The sequence below is a fragment of the Perca flavescens genome, chromosome 12 (assembly GCF_004354835.1).
Source record: "Perca flavescens isolate YP-PL-M2 chromosome 12, PFLA_1.0, whole genome shotgun sequence".
NCBI classification, from domain to species: Eukaryota; Metazoa; Chordata; class Actinopteri; order Perciformes; family Percidae; genus Perca; species Perca flavescens.
Genome location: NC_041342.1, coordinates 25,019,127 through 25,037,911, shown reverse-complemented (window position 1 = coordinate 25,037,911; position 18,785 = coordinate 25,019,127). Strand labels below are relative to the sequence as shown.

Sequence of the window (18,785 nt, the reverse complement as noted above, 5' to 3'; positions counted from 1 at the left end):
ATTGAAATCCCATTTCTATTCCATCTGCTAACTACTCCCCTGTGAAACTAGTTTTTAACCATGAATTGAAAGTGCACTGGCTTCAGATGCCTAGCCCATCCCTTTTATTAGTGTTTATTCCCCAACCATAAAAACCGCTGGAGGGGCACACACTGCCAGCGCAGGTCGTTACATTGTAAAACACCACGGCAGGGTGGCACACAACATTGCACATTGAGAAGCTGAGTGTGTCGGGGAGGAATTAAAGTATACATTTCCCCTTCCAATTAAAAGACGTATTTGTGCAACGTGAGCGGAGGAAGGGAACATTATCAATGAGGGGAAGAAAACACACTGTTACAACTCAGGAGGCACAATTATTGAGGATGGTGGTACGCAATTAAATAGTGCTATTTAGACAGTGCTACTCCTCGCTAATAAACGCAGAACATATAGAGGAGACAAAGCAGGCTTTGGATGTACCTCCCAATCCCGACAGCTGGGGGAACAGATGACTGAAATGTAAACACACTGTGGTAAAATGACTACATCAAAAGGAAGCTAATGCTACAAGACTATGCATTTACATAAAGACTAAATTACAACCTAAAAAAGGTAAAATAACAAAAACAAGGCTCTTGAAAAAAGAACATCACAGGTTTTATTGAGAAAGATGTCGATTTCCAGGGTAGGATCCAAATTAAATGTATGTAGGGCAAGCACCACACTACTCCCACACTGAATTTAAGCATGTTTGAGTCATCGGCCCCTTCTCTGCAGCCCCTCAAAACATACTCTGTGCAGGGTAAGTGGAGCTCGCTGGCATTGTTAAAAATGTACAATATAAAGCTTTAAGCTAGCAACAAGTCAAATGGGTCACAGAAGTAATGGGAGTGAAAATCAATTGGCAGATCAGTCCTTTTTTATTCACGTGTCAGAACATCTTAAACATTAGATAGCAGAATAAACTCCTAAACATCCCTATTGTCTCCCCACTTCCTGGCCCCCTCTGTGATCTTGACTTTCATGACTATGCCTGATCCTTGTACTGCTGGTGCAGCATCAGCACATCCTCCTGGGAGACCCTGGTCCATCCCTCGCTGTGGACGTGGTACAGGTTGACCTGCCCTCCGCTGTAGGCGTCACGGTATGTGGCCTGGTAGATGGCGCGGCGGCCCAGCTCGCAGGCCTCCTCCACCGTCAGGTCCTGCCGCAGGCCACTGTCCATCACACCGTAGGCGTACATGGAGCCTGAGCCCACGGCAAACAGGTCGCCACACACCCGGTTCCCCTCGGAGTCGACATAGTACAGCCCTGAGGACGAAGGACAAAAGGCAGGTCAAGAGGGTGGGAAGGCAAAAGAAACCGTGTGAAAGGGAGTAGTGTTCGACGCAAAAGCATCCTCCTGACTGAGGTGTTGAGCGCTGTCGGGAAAACTGAGATGGTGTACATCTAATACCGCCGCTCTCACACAGACAATACGCACACACACACGCCATGTCCTCAAGAGAGAATATGAACAGCTGCAACCTCTCCAAGTGAAATAAAGCTGGCAGATATTAACAGCTGCATCCTCTTCAAGTAAAGAAAGTCGGCCGCGGAACCTGCTGACAAGGCACAGGCCACTTCGCTGTCTGCCCAGGGGCCCAGCTCCGGGCCTTATTGATCCCTACAAACACGCCAAAAATTAACTAGCTATCGACCCCCAACCCGAGCTGCAGGTACCTGCACCTCAAGAGCGGAGGACAAAAAAAAAAAAAAAAAAAAAAAAAAAAAAAAAAACACAGCGTGCGCACATGCTGTGGACATGAGATGAGTACAGCACGTTCATATCCTTCCACACATACGCACTCACACCTAACCTGACAAACGTGATTCAACGTGCACTGCAGACCCACAATGCTTTGACCGATCTGTGAGGGACAGTTTGCGCCACAACACGCTTCGGGGACACATGCAAGACATTTTGTTCCGCACCATGACACACTCGCTAGGCCTGAACCCAGAGTGACGTGGAGCGGGTGACTAGCACCAGCCTGTGAGCTCGCCCACAGCCAGCCTGCAGATGGTAAAAAGACAGCCTGCGAAAAGGCATGTTTTGCATAGCTTCACAAAGCAAAACCTGTGAAAAAAAATATACTTGCGAAGGAAAAAACGCAGGGACACATGCATATAAAATTGCCTAATGTATCCAGCGCTATCGCTCATCTCCCACATTAAAAAAACACTTCAAAATGCCCTCAGATTGCACATGCCCGCTTGCAGAGTTCCTCAGCTAAACTAGTGACAGTCTATTAGGGATAGAGAGCCACTTGCTTTCCTGAAAGAAGAAGATTACCATTGCTTTCAACTGGCAAATTGCAGCTTCCTCAGCCTGTCGTTAACTTGCCATGATAATCATCCAGTGCCTTTCTATGCATGGGGGCAATTTGCCATTCTGAGACCTGCCTGTTCCTCTTAAAAACTGTGAGGGACTCGTTAAAAACATAATAGGCGGGGTGATAAGTGTTGTAAAGGCGGCCTCTTATGTTGAGTAGCACAGTTGACGGAGGTGGTTGAGGACTCTTTTAGCAGGTCCCAGTATAGAAGCACAGCAGCAACAAAAAGACACTTCCCACATCCATTCCTTTCCAAACACACCTGGGTCTTTGTACAGCCAAGTCATGCCATATTGCTTATTGGTCTCAAACACTGACACATGAAGGCGGCGATGAGCGCTAAGAAAAGAAATATTCACGAGTCCCACTTAAAGCGGAAGCAGGGGGCACGTTGCCTGGATGGTGGAACAACTCCTTCCACTCCGTCAATCCACTGACAGGTGCTTAAGAAGTCGGTGCACCTGGCTGGACTGACAGTTTTTAGAGGTAGGAGAGGAGCACAGTGCGGTGAATGGGTGGCAAGCATCATATGGGTCATTGTCTGTCCGTCATCTGTCCTTTCCACTACAATTCACCACTGGATCAGGAGTAAAAAAAAGAAAAACAAAAAGAGCAGCAGTTGAACAGAGGTGGAAAAAATGATTACATCACTCTCTTGGGAGTGGTTGTAAAACTGACTGCCACATGGGTCTTCTCTGACAAGGTCTCATATCATACGCTGTTCTGGCTTTTTTTTCATTGGGGGCTGCATCCCATTTAATCACATATCACCTAATGCAAACCCTTGTAGGGAGTAGTCAACTATAGTCCCTTTTCTCTGTCCAAAGCAAAGCCTCTACCAAGTTATCAAGAAATAACTATACGGATTACAACTGTCATAACATTTGATGTTATTACATAGTCTCGTATTCGACAAGCTCCTCAACATAGCTTTTATTCGATTTATTTTCCTTGCAGCTTAAGAATCTCCAACAGGGGAATAAGTGCTCTTGACATGAATGTAGCCAGCTAATGAGCTTCTCTCCTAATCACGATTGATTTAAATTTACATGACATTTACCTCTCCATTCAATCATTGGCATGGTGGGGGCCATGGCAAAGCTCCCACACCTATTGAACTTATACAGGGATCATTATTTCCCCAATTGATTGCCCAGGATTTAACATGTGTCATTTACGTTTGTTGGCATACGGGCGGGCCGTCGTCGTTCACACAGCCCTCTCTGCTTTCCAGACAAAGCCGCCATCGATCGCAGCAGGTGTACGGGCATTATGCATGCGACCCAATTGCGCGAGGCTGGGACCTGACGTCCATCATCCCACCGCGCTCTCGCTGGCCCGCAGTCCCAGCCTCATCGATTTCCCATTACTGTGTCGCTGTGGCGGCCTCCTTAAGCACACCTTCTGTGATGTACGGCTTCACACTGCGTGGCATCCAAAAGCCACAGCGTAAGGTACAAAGAGGGGCAGCGCATGAGAGAGGCTGCAGTGCCATCTAGTGGATACCTCTGGGTACTACAGCTGTGTTTGCACTTAATCGAAACAGCACATGTAACTGGAAAGCCATAGGAATTGACAGTTCTGTACACAAAGGATCATTTCATAGCTTAAAAAAAAAATTGGAGAATCTCCTTTAAATCATCTAACTCAGATTTTTTTTGTTTACAAACCAATCAATTGACCGAGAAAATAATCTTCAGATTAAAATCAATAATGAAAATCCTCGTTAGTTGCAACAACAAAAATATTTTATTCTAGAACACAAAAACTATATTTAGTTTGATGTGTAGTTTTAAATCTGATTTCACATTGCAAACCCAACCTGTCGCCCCAGTACAACAACGTTAGAATTTGAACTTTTTAAAGTTAAAATTCATCTAACTAAAATTTAGACTAAATTATATTCTAAAGAATGGTTTATATAAGTGAATTATTGAAATGGCTCCTTACCTCAATACTAAACCTTAACGATCAACTTTGTTGGCAGCTATAGTTGTTTTCTACAAATAGAAATTAAAAATGTTGGATCATAACCTGACAGACCATATGTAAGTATAACCCTGTTGTATTTACCTGGGCCTCTCTTGTCCCAGCCACACACCATGGTCCCCATGCTGAGTCCCATGCCCTTGTACTGGTACACCATGTTAGCAAGCAGCTTGGAGGCTGCCGCCACAGAGATGCGCTCCTTGTTGCGAAGCTCGTAGATGCGGCACTGGCGGGCCAGCAGGCGCTCCCAAAAGCTACAGTCTGCAGCTCCTCCAGCCATGGTACCCAGCAGGTAGGGGTTGATCTCAATCACCTTCTTCACTGTCTGCGAGGCGATGTAGGAGCCCGCTGTGGCCCGAGAGTCCACCGCTACAATAACACCATGCTGGAACTGAGAGGGGCAACAGCAGGAAGGGGGGGGGGGCACATTAATGACGCACATTACAGCAAGAGGGGAACCCACACAGAGCAGTCACTGATGGATCAGTGATCAGTATAGTTTAATTACCTATAAGGTACCTCTTATTCCTGTCTAGTCAAAGCAGAAATGTGCTGCTGCTCTACAACCGTCAGAGAGATACAATATATGGTTCCGCTCTGCCAGAAAGCTGCTGGATAAGAGGGGAGCCCTTTGCTCCTCCCTCCAAAATCCTCTGTCACTGAAGTGACAGTCAACACAGCTGTGTAGTACTAAAGTGAAGACTTGTCTTTCAGATTTGGCCAGTCAGAGGGAGATGTCTGCTGGGTGAGGTTTTCATCAACCACCCCCCCCCCCCCACACACACACACACACACACACACACACACACACACACACACACACACACACACACACACACACACACACACACACACACACACACACACACACACACACACACACACACGGATTAAGGGATACAGTTGGCGTTATTCTATCTTTTCTTTTATCAACAAATCCCCTGAAGAGACCAAAACCAACTGCAGGGATGTGGTTCTGTATTTACAGAGCTCAGTCTGCTGGTTTGACGGAGAAAAGCTGGCTGTTTTTTTTTTGTTTTTTTACAAAGATAATTTTTGGGGGGCTTTTCCGCCTTTAATGGATAGGACAGCTAGGGGAGAGAGAGGGGGAAGACATGCAGGAAATCGTCACAGGTCGGATTCAAACCCTGGACCACTGCATCGAGGCATAAACCTCTATGTTTATGTGTGCCTGCTCTACCCACTTATCCAACCCGGCCACAAAGCTGGCTGTTTTCATTGTGATGAAAGCACACGCCACACAAATGCAATAGTATGGCTCTTTTATGTGTTTTTAATAGTTTTTGGACAACAGTGGTGTTTGGTGTTCAGGGTTTCCCCCAGTGTATTTAATGTATTTTTAACCAGTTACAGTGGGGCGGCTTGGTTTTAGTTAGCTTTTAGCACTGACTTAATGTAAGGTTATGAAATCTGTCTGAAAGCCTTTTTAAAAATTGGCAATTACAAAATGACGGTATCCAGCTATTCTTTCAGTGGAATGTAAACACACATGGACTCACTTTAATCATCTTTTAAGCCTTCCTTAAATCTTCCCAGCACAAATAAGAAGTGTGCCTGGAACTTTTTAGAAACCCTATTTCCTCTTGTGTCGATATTAAAATGTTGCTTTAGGAGTCCATACTTTGTTCTTTATGCTCTCCTACTACATCCAATAAGAATTTCCACAATAGTTTTTTGTGAGAAAGTGTGGTGTTTTACTGTTATTAGTTTTTGAATAATGATACCAATATTTGTATACATGGATCTTCAAGTTTAACCATTTCTATTGATTCTAAGGTTGGTATGACTCTGCAATATATTTCAGATCTTTTATCCCCATACGACGCTGCTCATACTTTGAGGGCAAGGGCCTTCTATCTATCACATTCTCTCGATAATAAGAGGCTCCCTGAGGAAATAAGGCAGTCCGAGTCAGTGGCTTCTTTCAAATCTAAGCTCAAAACATACATTTATTATAATGCATTCCCTGATTTTATTTTATTTTTTTACTGGGTTTTATTATTTTAAAATTTGTATGTTGCTATTTAGTACTTTTATTTTGTTATTGCTGTGTTTGGCATTTTTGTTTGCAAAAATTTGCATTCTTTGTTTTGATAAGTGCTTTATAAATAGAGACAATTATTGTTATAATTTCTAAGGAAACCAAAGATTTCACATTTCTCCTTCAGAATGTTATGTCTGGTTCTGATATTTAGATACTCTGGTATGGAAACCTCTGCCTTAATTAACATTTACAGAAAGTATGACAGTAAAATTAATGAACAAATGATGGATGTGAAAAAAGAAATTAAAAGTTGTAAAGTTGTACATGCTCCTCCTTTATACCATAGATGTTACAAAAAACTGCAAAAACCTGCCAGGACATATCACTGAAAACATTAACTTACATTTGGCCCATTAGCAGCTAGATCGTTTGGTGTACAGTTAAAATGGCCTTATAAAAATATAATTGGGTTAAAAGAAAATTGTCCTAAATGCCAAACTGATGAGCAAATTGAATAATGCTGTACAATAGCTTACATCTAACCAATTGTGATTTAAAGCTCAAATTCTCTTTGGACGTGATATAATAAACTTGACTTAAAGACAACTTTTTTTATTATATTTACCATTAACTTTTACAATACAAAAAGAACCAGACAAAAGCCATGTGTGGATAACGTTACTCTGCACAGAAGCGGTTTACAGAACTGTTATCTTGTTCCCATTCAAATAAAGCCGAATAGCTGTAGGTCACTTATGACACCTGCGCTTTAGTAACTGTCACGGCCACAAATAGCGATGACCTGCTTACGTTTACCGAATTGCGTTTGAAGCCAGACACGTCTAATCTTTAACGTTATGTGAACATCTGCAATGAGAAAGCGGTTTGTAGCCATGCTATGATGATGTAGCTAGCATTATGTAGCTAGCTAAACCCTCAAGCATGATGTAGCTAGAGTCTGAATGATTTACCAAACGCCTATTTTGACAACTAAAACAATTCGCAAGAGTTGTACTATACCAGCTAGCTACAATAAGCTACTAATTAACTTACTTTAAATGCTAAGGTGGTGGTTCCATGCAGGAACTCTATTTTCCTTTCGACGCCATCCTCGTCTCCGGCACACAGCGGGTTTTTAACGGAAAAACTGAGACCGTCTCCAGGCGTAGCGTCAAATCCCTGACCGCTCTGTCCGGGTCCACAACCAAAACCAAAAGGTTGACAATTTTCAAATGAAAAATTCGCACAATCACTGTTCAACACACTAGCAAGAGCCATCTTTGAAATTGTCTGATGAGCAAGGAACTTCCGCCGGGTAAGGGTGCGAAAGTTTATTGAGTCATGGTTGCAAAATCACACAGCGCCCCCTGTGTCTGTGGCGGAACAAACACCCAGGTAACAAGAACAAGATTTCAAGGCTACAGCAGTTTGACACTATTAGGCTACTACTATGGTGGAGTCATTGGGTGGAGTACATGCATTAGTAAAGATTTATTCTAGCTAGCTGACAAAAGTGGATAAACTGAGGTGGCTGACTTTACACTATTTCTAATCTTTAGCCCCCCCTGAACCACCACCAATTGTTTGCTTCATCCCGAAGCATCTAATTTGGTCACTCTTTTTCTTTCCTCCACTATCTTCACCCTCCTCTCCATGTCTCTATAGTATTCCTCTTTCAGGTCCTCTCTCTTTCTTTGGCTCCATCCCTGGGCTGTGATGTGGAAGATGTCCACTTTGTTTCCTGAGTAGGCGTCCCTGTGAGTGGCTCTGAACACTGCTTCTCTTGCCAAGGAGATGGCCTCTTCTTTACTCAGGCTCCACCTCAGCTCTCTATCCAGGACTCCATAAGCATAAGGAGAGCCTGAGCCCACAGAAAAGATGTCCCCCTTCAGTCGGGCGCCATCGCTGCACACATATATCAGCTTCGGGCCACTGTTAGGGGATGCAGAATGTGCCATCGCAGTGACATCCCGTCTACTTACAACAGCCGAGGAGCTATCATCAGTAATAAAGGATGAGTCTTCTGACCTTTTTGCACAGTCAGTGTTACCTGCTTCCTTATCCCAGCCACACAATGTCAGGGCCACACACACATCAGTCCCTTTAAAGGGGTGCAGCATAAATGAAAGGAGCTTGGCAGTGCCACATATTGAAAGGCAACGTCTGTGCCGCAGTTGGTAGAGTCTGATCTCTCTGGCCAGAATTCTCTCCCACAGCATGCAGTCTGCACCGCTACCAGAGGAGGTGACCACTAAATGGGAATGAATAGGGGTAATCTTGTGAACAGCTGGACAGGCAACAAGTCCCCCAGCACTGGCACGTGAGTCTGCAGCTGCAATGACCCCACCTTGGAAGATGAAACCCAAGGTTGTTGTCCCATGAGACAGAGGGAAAGGCCTGCTGACTGTCACGGAATGGTTGGATGGGGAAAAAGGGAGTGAAGGTCTGGGCTTGAAAGGGGCAGAGTTCAGCAAAGTCGGTATGAAGAATTGCAGTGGGATCCCACCATTTCTCCCGGGTTTCTTTAGTCTCCTCAATCCAAAGTCAGTCATATGAAAAGATCTGTCCGTATCTTCAAAATGAGAGGCAGGAAACCACTTGCGATGAACAGGAGTGTCTTTGAAGCCACAAATGTCTTCCAAAGCCATAATAAAGCAGATACAGATTTTCTTGATCAGAAAATCTGAATATCTTTCCAAGAGATTGGCAGGCGAAAAGTACTCCTTAAACACAGATTAAACTAGAGCCCATCTATAAACCCTATGCATAAACCTCATAAATTCCACTATGTTTTGTAATGGTGACTGCTGCCATCTACTCTCACTCTCTCATCTAACGTATAGTCTAAGGTTTTTACCCCTTTATAGCCCTCCCAAATATGACACATAGGCCTAAGTTCAAAACCATTTGAGTTGACATAAGTGATATTTTATCTTACCTGCTGTGAAAGTAATATCCAGTGAAGCCCTTTTCTGCAAACCTTGTATGTTTTCCTGAGTGACAGACTCATCTTGCTAGTTGTGTGCAAGTTCATACATATCTTTTTCATCATTTTCAGGCATCAACCAACAACAGCAGGATCCTCTGACAGACGCTGTGTCTAGAATATGGCCCAGAGACCCGCTACACAACAAAATTAGTTATAGAAGAACTGCCTAATAATTCATCTGATGGAATATTCCAATAAGAGTTTTTCAAATTATTCTGACAATAGATTGTATTTACTGTTACTTCATTTATTTACAATATAAAAAAATTTCTTTTCTTGCAAAACAATTCTTTGTCGTTGTATTTTTTTCAATTGACAGAGGACATTGTAGAATCTGTTTTTGTTGACAAAGCAATCCTATGAACACGTAAACAATGGAGCAAGAAAAAAACATTTGTTAATGAGAATATAAAAACAGCTAAAATAGAATAAGACAGGTATGCAATAGGCTACAATAACAGCAGTTACAGTGCAGAGTAAGAAATAAACAATTAGGCCTATAAAAAGGCAGCATACAAAACTAAAATCTTTAGCCTTGATTTATAAGAACTGAGAGATACAGTTTTCTGGGAGTTTGTTCCAGATGCAATAAAGGTCCATATAAAATACAATCCCAACATGGCCCCTGACGTCGAGGTTATATGGCATGCACTTTAACCAATCAATTCAATTCATAAACTAAAGCCCGTGGATACACAGTTATCGCGGTAATCTACGGGAAATGCAACTGATGTACTTGCGAAGCCATTTTGGGTCCACATCATCTTGCTTGACTTAATCAGCACGCACGTCCTTGCAGATCCAAGATGGCGTCAGTTTCTTCGTAAGCCAGAGCTCCCAGACGTATCCCCATTCAGTCGGCTGAAATCATGGCGTCCGGTAGCACGGGGAGCAGAGTGTCTTGCGGGAGAGATTTGAATTGTGTGCCGGAGGTAGCAGACACTTTAGCTGCGGTCGCCAAACTTGGGTGAGGAGAGTGCTACACCCTGCAAGTTCTTATTTGGTCGAAGTGAGCTTACGAGACAGACTGTTTTGCTAGCACGATGCCCGTGCGTGGGTTTGCTAGCATAATGGCAGTGCGTGATGCTTGCTAAGCTAGCCGGTGAATTATCAGCACGTGCCCAATCACAACGATGCTCGGTACTGGTGTGAAGTGTTTATTATACTCATATGGGTTATGCTGTTAGTATGAAGTTGGCTAAACAGTTTTGCGTTTCACCTCTACTTGGCATTATAAATCCTATCAATATTAAAATGATGCGCCTTTTTTCTTTGGTACGCAGGTTTGACTTCCTGTGCATGCCCCTGTTCCACTCGAGGTTCAGGAGAGAGTTTGAGTTGGAGCCAGCTAAATCCCGAACCGGTGCCCATACCCGATCAGACCTGCTGCTGTGCGGAAGAGGTTTGTCTTTCTACCCTCTTATCTTCTATTGTATCATGCATTAGTCGTCATTAACTTATTTTACGCTCTCTGTAAATAAGAGAATTATACCCCTGTATGCTGCCCCTGATGGGTGGATGGCTGGATAACGTTGGATACATTGATAGGTGATTCTGATGGTCGAAGCAGGGGTTCAATGTCTTTACATTAGAACATTTTAGAAAAAATAGCAACCACAGAGCGAGACAACGCAATCATATGAAAAATCAACTTAAAATACATTTTCATGAAGCAGACAAGGTGTGTATATAGTGTCACAGACACAATAAATCACTAATGGATCGTAGTTGTATGACATAGCTCAAGCTACAAATATCAATGTATTAAAAAGTGAATTAGTTGAATTGTTAATTATTTGTGTGACTTGGCGGCTGTATAGCGTTTCCCCATTGATCTGTCTATTGCAGCAGGTGAATGCTAGCTTAAGCCTTGCCCCAAAACATGGGGCCAATAAAATTGGTATGTTATTGAGATCTTAGACGACTCAAGGGATTGATAAGACACTGTAATAAGTCAGTTGCTGTTTTTTTTTAAATTATTTTTTTAAACTATCCATTGTGCTTTCCCTAGATTGGAATACTCTTATTGTTGGAAAGCTCTCTCCATGGATCGATGCAGATTCAGAAATCGAGACAGAGCGCAGAAACTCAGAGGCTGTAAGTTCCTCCACTTGGACAATTTCTTTGATGTACTTTTGGATGTTGATGCTTAAAAGGGTTCTTTGATCCCAAAATGTTATGGCATGAGTGAACTTATCTTGTCTAGCTTCTCCTGTCAACTCCTCTGAATCTGTCTCCTTGTATTATCCCGTCATTCTCTCATTTCTTTTCCTGTGTTTCTCTCCAGGCTTTGGCACAGGAGTTGAACTTCTCAGCCTACCTAGGTCTGCCCGTGTTCATGATCCCTCTAAAGGGCCCTCACTGTGCCAATTTAGCCCGTGTGCTGCTAAACCACATCCACACTGGACACCACACCTCAAATGTAAGACACAGCATTAACAAAACTCTACATGCACATGTAGATTGCTTTTTATCTAGCAGAGAAGTCAGACAGACAGCTGAATGTATCACTGTTGTTGTCCACTGTGTCTGATTAGTTCTGGATACGTGTCCCGCTGATGGCATCAGAGGACATGCGGGAAGATCTGATTGAGAATGAACCCAGCACTTGCATCGAAGACACAAGTGTTGATGAAAAGACCTGGGGCTGGTTAGTTTCACAGCGGTCCACTTCCTGAGCAGTTTGGTGCTGTCTGCATGCTAAAATACTTGTCATTGTTATTGATTTCCTTTAAAACCCTGACTCATTTTGTTTACTTGCCTCTGTTCCTTTTAGGTGGCACTCATTTAGAACCCTTTGTGACTACAACAAGAGGATCTGTCTCGGTAAGAGAGCACACTGTGAAGCACCAGCCTGAGGCAAAGTCAGTGCATTAAGAAATAATTGTGGCCGTGTCTGCTACTGAAAATTTACTTTTTATTTTTTTGTATTCCTGAAGCTATTGAAGTTGCAGCAGACATGCCATCAGACGCTGTGATTGATAAGTGGCTTGGGGAACCTATCAAAGCAGCCATACTTCCCACCAGCATTTTCCTAACCAATAAGAAGGGCTTCCCAGTTTTGTCAAAAGCCCATCAGCGAATAATCTTCAGTCTTTTCAAGGTAACATTCCACAGATTCAACTGAAATTAATCGGCATCCAAATGCAGGATTGTTTCAATTAATAACAATCTATTTTCTCAGTTGGAGGCCCAGTTCATCTTCACAGGCACCAGTCGTCACACTGAGAAGGACTTCCGGTCCTACTTGCAGTACCTGGAATACCTTAACCAGAACCGGCCTGCACCCAATGCTTACGAGCTCTTCGCCAAGGGCTATGAAGACTACCTGCAGTCTCCCCTCCAGGTAAGGAAGTGCTCATAGTGTTTCCCACAGTATTTAGTGAGACTGTGGTGGGGGGGAGGACCTTGGCATGCTCCCCTGGAATAAAATAAAACATTTCAGAGTTAAAGGATAATTCCGGCACAAAATGAACCTAGGGGTTAATAACCTCATCCGTTCTCTGGGATATGTTTTGATGACAATGAAATGTGTCTCTAGCTTGAAACAAACGAGCGCAAACTGGTGATTAGCTTAACGCTAGGCTTTCGGGGCACTGGTAGAGTAAAATAAATTGCTATTTCTATACCACTAACAAGGCTCAAAATAGCACCACACTTCCACGGTAGCATAATGAGGGTCCCTCCATGTAAACAGAAGCATTGAGAACTTTGTAAGTGTACAGACAGTTTATAAAGGCATTACTTTCGGGTATACAGGCAAGCGCCATCTTGGGAAAACGGTCATGACCAGTTGAACCACGAACGCCATGCGACCAGTAACATAGCTCTAGCAGGGTGTTCGTGGTTCGAGTGGTCATGACTGTTTTCCCAAGATGGCGCCTGCCTGTATACTATACCTTTTTTAAATGCATCAATCTGGTGCACTTTGAAAGCAAAATTAAGAGGCTCGATCTATGAAGAACTCTGCTCTTCAAAACAACGTTGTGCACTAGTAAACGGTTTAATTGGAAACACACTGGTTTTATAGATATGAATGGTGAGACTTTTAACACAGTTCGCTAATAATTGGTAAAAATACAATCGACAAGCAGCCGGTTTTAGCTGAAGTTGTTAAGTTTGCTGGTGTTAGCTGGGAGCATAGCTGAATTTATTAATGTTTACAGCACCTCATGTTTTATAAATGTAGCTATTCCAAGGTTTGAAACTCTCCAAATTGATAAAGTAGAAATGCTTGATTTAGAGCATATATTTAGACTGATGTTCTGAACTCAAATATATCCGCTATTGTCAGAAATTATGAAGCAGATTAATTTTTTACAGCACCTCAGGTATTTAAAAATGTAGCTCTTTCAAGGTGCACAAATGTGGGATTTTAATTTTGGCAATTCTCCAAAATGTATACAGTAAAAATGCTTAATTTAAAAAAAAAAAATAATAATAATAAATGCTTTTGTCTGTGTATATAGTATTGAGTTTTCCTTAATTTCAGTCATTGTCAGGATTTTCTTTTAACCCAAAATCAAAGAATATTTTCCCTCACAATTTAGTGGTATTTCTTCATTTATAAGAGACACATGTAACATGTTTTATATTTCCTGTGAATCCTGTTTCCATATGCATGTATTTTGCACATAAAATGGACATAGTCACGACTCACGTGTATCCTGGGCTTTTTCCCTGCGTTTAAGCTAGCCGTCACTCACGTCTCCGTGGTCAATACAGCCTCCTCTTAAGTTGCAGACAGACATGGGCGGAGCAGAGTGAAGTCTTGGCAGGTAGAGCAGACCTAGTAGCGTTGATTGCGAAGCAATGTCTGCAGAATGATTTAACTTAAAGTGGCTATATGTAACTTTCAGTTTGTGTTGATTTTAGCGGCCATTTCTAAACCGGGTGTCACTGTGTAATGAGCCAAAGCGTTAAGAGTTTGTTGTAGCAACCAACGTGATAATATCTTAGCTTAATGGCGCATTTCATGAAACCCACGCACACTTTACACAAGTACCGTTACAGGGGGACAGGGGAAAAGAAAATAGTAAGCCAAGATGTACTAAAAGGAATCAAACGTACACGCTAAACGTCATTTAATGTAGGCTACTGACGTACAACCATGTTGTGCGTTGTAAAGTTATTTTATTGATGAAATAGACCTATTACATACCTGAGGGTATGAGGGATGACCTGGGTTTTGAATCATTTACAATCCCATAATTGTCTCCATCTGTTGATAGCCAGATTGAGGGTGACTCGCGTTATCGCCTTTTGTCTTTCACTTTCCCTTTTTTATCTTTTAGTTCTTCGTTTAGTTTCCTTCTTTTCTGTGAATGGTCCTACCCCAGTATCAGCCATAACTACATCAGATAACTTGTAAAATAACATTAAAATACAATTAGGCCTATATAAAGAAATCTCCTGCTTCCTCTTCCCTGGATCCACTGGCTGGACACGCTAACACAGGCTTTTCCAGTGTTACAGAGAAATCTGTGACCCATCAGAATGTGTTACTGTAGCGCCGTCTACCTGCTGCAAATCATTCTGTGACTTTTCCGGAGAAACCAAACCCAGGCAGATGCCTTACTAAAACTATTTAAAATGGCGTTCTTTTCACTGTTAGTCTCGTTTGCTGTTACAGGTCATTTTAAGACCATTGTATGAAAAATGACAGAGCTCGAGAAAAATTTAAAAAGTTACATATAGTCACTTTAAGTAATTGTTTTTATTTTTCCAGGACTGGCCTGAGTGGGCAACTGGCTAATTGTATTTACTGGCCCAAAGTAACTTTTTTACTGGCGTTAGAGAGCTTTCATGTAATTATAAGTGTTGAAATATTTTCTGTTAATTACGAAACTGCCGTGACAAATTTGTCTCTGGCAGGCCAAACAGGCCAGGAGATAATTCATTTGAAACAGTGGTTTATTTGTTTAAACATATTTTTTTTACCTTTTTTGATGAAAACTGAAGGTATTTTTCTCTTCTCTTTAGCCACTCATGGACAACCTGGAGTCTCAGACATATGAAGTGTTTGAGAAGGATCCTATTAAATATTCCCAGTACCAACAAGTAAGTCAGCCGTTCACATCACACACATCTCTCACTCTGTGTATGTTGTGAATTTGGAAACTGCATCTACACTGTGTGTAGTATCTTTAAGTTGCAGGCTCATTGTGTAGCCTACTGTGAAGTGTATTTTATTTATAGAGTTGATAGAGTAGGTTTGATAGCAGATGTATAAATGGTGGCATAGTTATAGTAGTTATCTTGGCAATTCTTACACTGAGCTTACTTTTAAAATATTTGATTTGCTCTACAGTCAGTGTTTACGTTTGTAACGGAAGGGAGAGCTTGTACGGATAGGACAGATGTCACTTGTGTAGTGCTCTCACACCACTGACATGTTTCTTTTAGTGTGAAGTTTGGGTTAGATGAGACATACGACATACTGACACTCCTGTTTTTGCCTTGTCTACAGGCTGTATATAAATGTCTACTTGACAGAGTTCCAGAGGAGCAGAAAGACACCAATGTTCAGTGAGTATCTGCATATTAACAATATAGTTTGATTTCTTAAATTGCTGTTAGTGTCTGGAAAATGATTCATACCTTGAGGTTACATTTTGCACACTCTACCCCTGATAAAGCTCCATATAAATATCTCTAGTAGTTGAACAGGGAGATACTCAGGCTACATCCACTAACAGTTTTTGAATTTTAAAATTCATACCTTTTGCTACGTTTACGCCTGGCGTCCACACTACTCCAATTTTTTTTGAGCCCCTAAAATGGAGCCATTTTGGAAACTCTGCTGACCCCATTTTATTTTGAGAACTCTGGGGTTGCGTTTTAGTCGAGACCTTTTTGGAAACGATAACGCAGACACCCAGTTTGACTCCCTGATTGGGTCGGCCAGCAGCCTCAAAAAAGATGTCTCTTTCTCACAGGGTGTTGATGGTGTTGGGAGCAGGTAGGGGTCCCCTGGTCAATGCGTCCCTGCGCGCTGCCAGACAGGCAGACAGGAAGCTGAAGGTGTATGCCGTGGAGAAAAACCCCAATGCTGTAATCACGTGAGTGGAATATATGTCAAAGCTCATGTCTGTGCCCAAGTGGGGGGAAATATTCACAGGCAAATACTTGGCTAAATAAATCGTAATCAATTTGTAGAGCCCAGACATTTGAAATGCCCGTGGTATTGATTCCATGCACAAACATTTGAACTGGTCCATACTTGTTAGGCTGGAGAATTGGCGCTTTGAGGAGTGGGGTGAACAGGTGACAGTGGTGTCATGTGACATGCGGGATTGGGCAGCACCCGAGAAAGCAGACATCATCGTCAGCGAGCTGCTGGGATCATTTGGTGACAACGAACTATCCCCTGAGTGCTTAGATGGAGCCCAGCACTTTCTAAAAGGTACCTCAGCGGTGTGGTTAAAGTGAACTATCTTGGTTTCCCTTTTTTATTTATTATTTTTATTTATTTAATTTTTTGATCAGCTAAATATGTACACGCTGTAAATGCAGAGTCATTGAATGCAGTTGTCATCCTCCATTACCCTCCATGCTTCCTTGCATCTCAAATCACTTTCTCTTTCCCCTTTTCCTCATCTGGTCTTGTCACTCTCAGATGATGGAGTGAGCATCCCCTGTTCCTACACGTCCTTCCTAGCTCCCCTGTCCTCCTCCAAGCTTTACAACGAAGTGCGCGGGTGCCGGGAACGTGACAAGGACCCAGAGTGCCATTTTGAGACGCCCTACGTAGTGCGCCTCCATAACTTCCACCAGTTGGCTGACCCCAAACCATGCTTCACCTTCAGACACCCCACAACAGGTAGACCCGAACACTTGTATTCATACTGTACACTGCACTAAAATTGAATTTGTACAATCCATTGAAACAATCGTTTTAACCTAATGTGACTTGTAACCTAATCTCACTTCTACTTAACATTTTTATTTGTCTTATTGTAGATATGTTACTTATTTACTGTATGCACTTATTGATTTGCTCTTTTCTTACCCTTATTTTACCTTGAATGTGACTGTGAGCAACTGCAACAAAATAATTTCCCTAAGGGGATCAATAAAGTATTGTTTCTGATACACCATGAAATATACACTTTGACATGATGTGACAAAATGTTGACCGCCCTATCTGTCGTCTTTCAGATATGAACAATAACCGGTACCAGTGCCTCAGATTCTCTGTGGGTTGTAACTCGGTGCTCCATGGTTTTGCTGGCTACTTTGAGACCACGCTGTACAAAGACGTCACACTCAGTAAGTCATTTTTATAAAGCGGAAGTCATGTTATGCTAAGATAAGATCTAAATGTTAATGTTCATATTGTGTGTTTGTGGCAGGTATAAAACCAGATACACATTCACCGGGAATGTTCTCCTGGTTCCCCATCCTCTTCCCCCTCAAAGTAAGTTTTGCAGCCAGTCAATAAAATACTTTGCTCTTCTAAATTTAACAGTATACATCATTAGATTCACAAATGGATCCTTCCTACTTCCTTCCAATAGCAACCCATCCTTATATCCCGGGATGATGATGTCACAGTGCGATTCTGGCGCTGTAACAACGGGAAGAAGGTGTGGTATGAATGGGCCGTGACCGAGCCCTCCTGCTCTGCCATCCACAATCCAGCAGGGCGCTCCTACACAATCGGCCTGTGAAGATGACTCATCAGCACACCCGCCAACACACATACACACACGTTTCTGTAACATTTGGTGGCAGTTAAAGGCTCTTTTTATAAACACATTTAAAACCTGAACTTGTGATGCAACACCGCTAGTGTGCATCTGGGTTTTCGGTAGGCACTTTTTGAGCCGGCAATGAAGAAGTTGATTGGATAAACGAGTTTTTGAGGAGTCTATCACCTGTACACAAAGTGTATTATTGCTGTGCCAGTGGCTCATCCAGATTAGGTCAAACACCTCGTCACTGGTTTATATTTTTAATGTGTTTTTTTCTGTTCTGAGCAGACCTACATACACGCTCAATCCAACAGAACATTTGCCTTACCAAACACATTCCTTACCAGTACTTGCATACTGATAAAAACACAATTCTCAACACTAGAGGGTCGGAGGAAGGTTAGGATCAGGTCACATACCATATTGTTGGGGGAGAACTGTCCCTTCATACCTTTTTTATTTTGTTCCTGTATGTTTTGAACTATGTTAATAAAAACAACACTGTAATGTTCTCCATATGCACTTTATTTGGTACCACCATGCTCAGGTCGGAATGTAAGTTATTGTAAATTATTGAATAATTTTAGAATGCGAACAGGAGCAGTGTTAGTTTGTTTAAATGAGATGGCAAACTAAGTTGTAAGGAGTTGTCCAGTAGATGGCACCCTCGGATGATAATCTGCTGGACCACAAGAACTCTAAAATCGATGGTATACTCCACTCCCCTAACCTAATGTGTTTTAGTAGAC

The 18,785-nt window shown here is 42.4% G+C and overlaps 3 protein-coding genes across 3 annotated transcripts; 1 reads left to right on the top strand and 2 right to left on the bottom strand.

Moving 5' to 3' along the window:
* Positions 1–617: 617 nt before the first annotated feature.
* Positions 618–7,686, bottom strand: psmb5 (proteasome 20S subunit beta 5). The gene is made up of 3 exons (XM_028592875.1): positions 7,405–7,686; positions 4,431–4,737; positions 618–1,293 (listed from the first exon to the last, which is right to left on the bottom strand). Exons 1-3 carry the CDS (start codon positions 7,627–7,629, stop codon positions 1,010–1,012), a joined length of 816 nt encoding a protein of 271 aa, XP_028448676.1. The 5' UTR covers positions 7,630–7,686; the 3' UTR covers positions 618–1,009.
* Positions 7,687–7,940: 254 nt separating this feature from the next.
* psmb11a (proteasome 20S subunit beta 11a) lies at positions 7,941–10,193 on the bottom strand. Its single transcript, XM_028594337.1, has 3 exons — positions 10,130–10,193; positions 8,380–8,755; positions 7,941–8,283 (listed from the first exon to the last, which is right to left on the bottom strand). The coding sequence occupies exons 1-3, from the start codon at positions 10,191–10,193 to the stop codon at positions 7,941–7,943; spliced, it is 783 nt and encodes a 260-aa protein (XP_028450138.1).
* Positions 10,060–18,547, top strand: prmt5 (protein arginine methyltransferase 5). Its single transcript, XM_028593012.1, has 16 exons — positions 10,060–10,307; positions 10,624–10,742; positions 11,352–11,437; positions 11,628–11,762; positions 11,878–11,990; positions 12,117–12,166; positions 12,280–12,443; positions 12,525–12,686; positions 15,323–15,400; positions 15,810–15,868; positions 16,279–16,401; positions 16,570–16,745; positions 16,959–17,162; positions 17,501–17,611; positions 17,695–17,759; positions 17,860–18,547. Exons 1-16 carry the CDS (start codon positions 10,210–10,212, stop codon positions 18,010–18,012), a joined length of 1,896 nt encoding a protein of 631 aa, XP_028448813.1. The 5' UTR covers positions 10,060–10,209; the 3' UTR covers positions 18,013–18,547.
* The last annotated feature ends 238 nt before the right edge of the window (positions 18,548–18,785 follow it).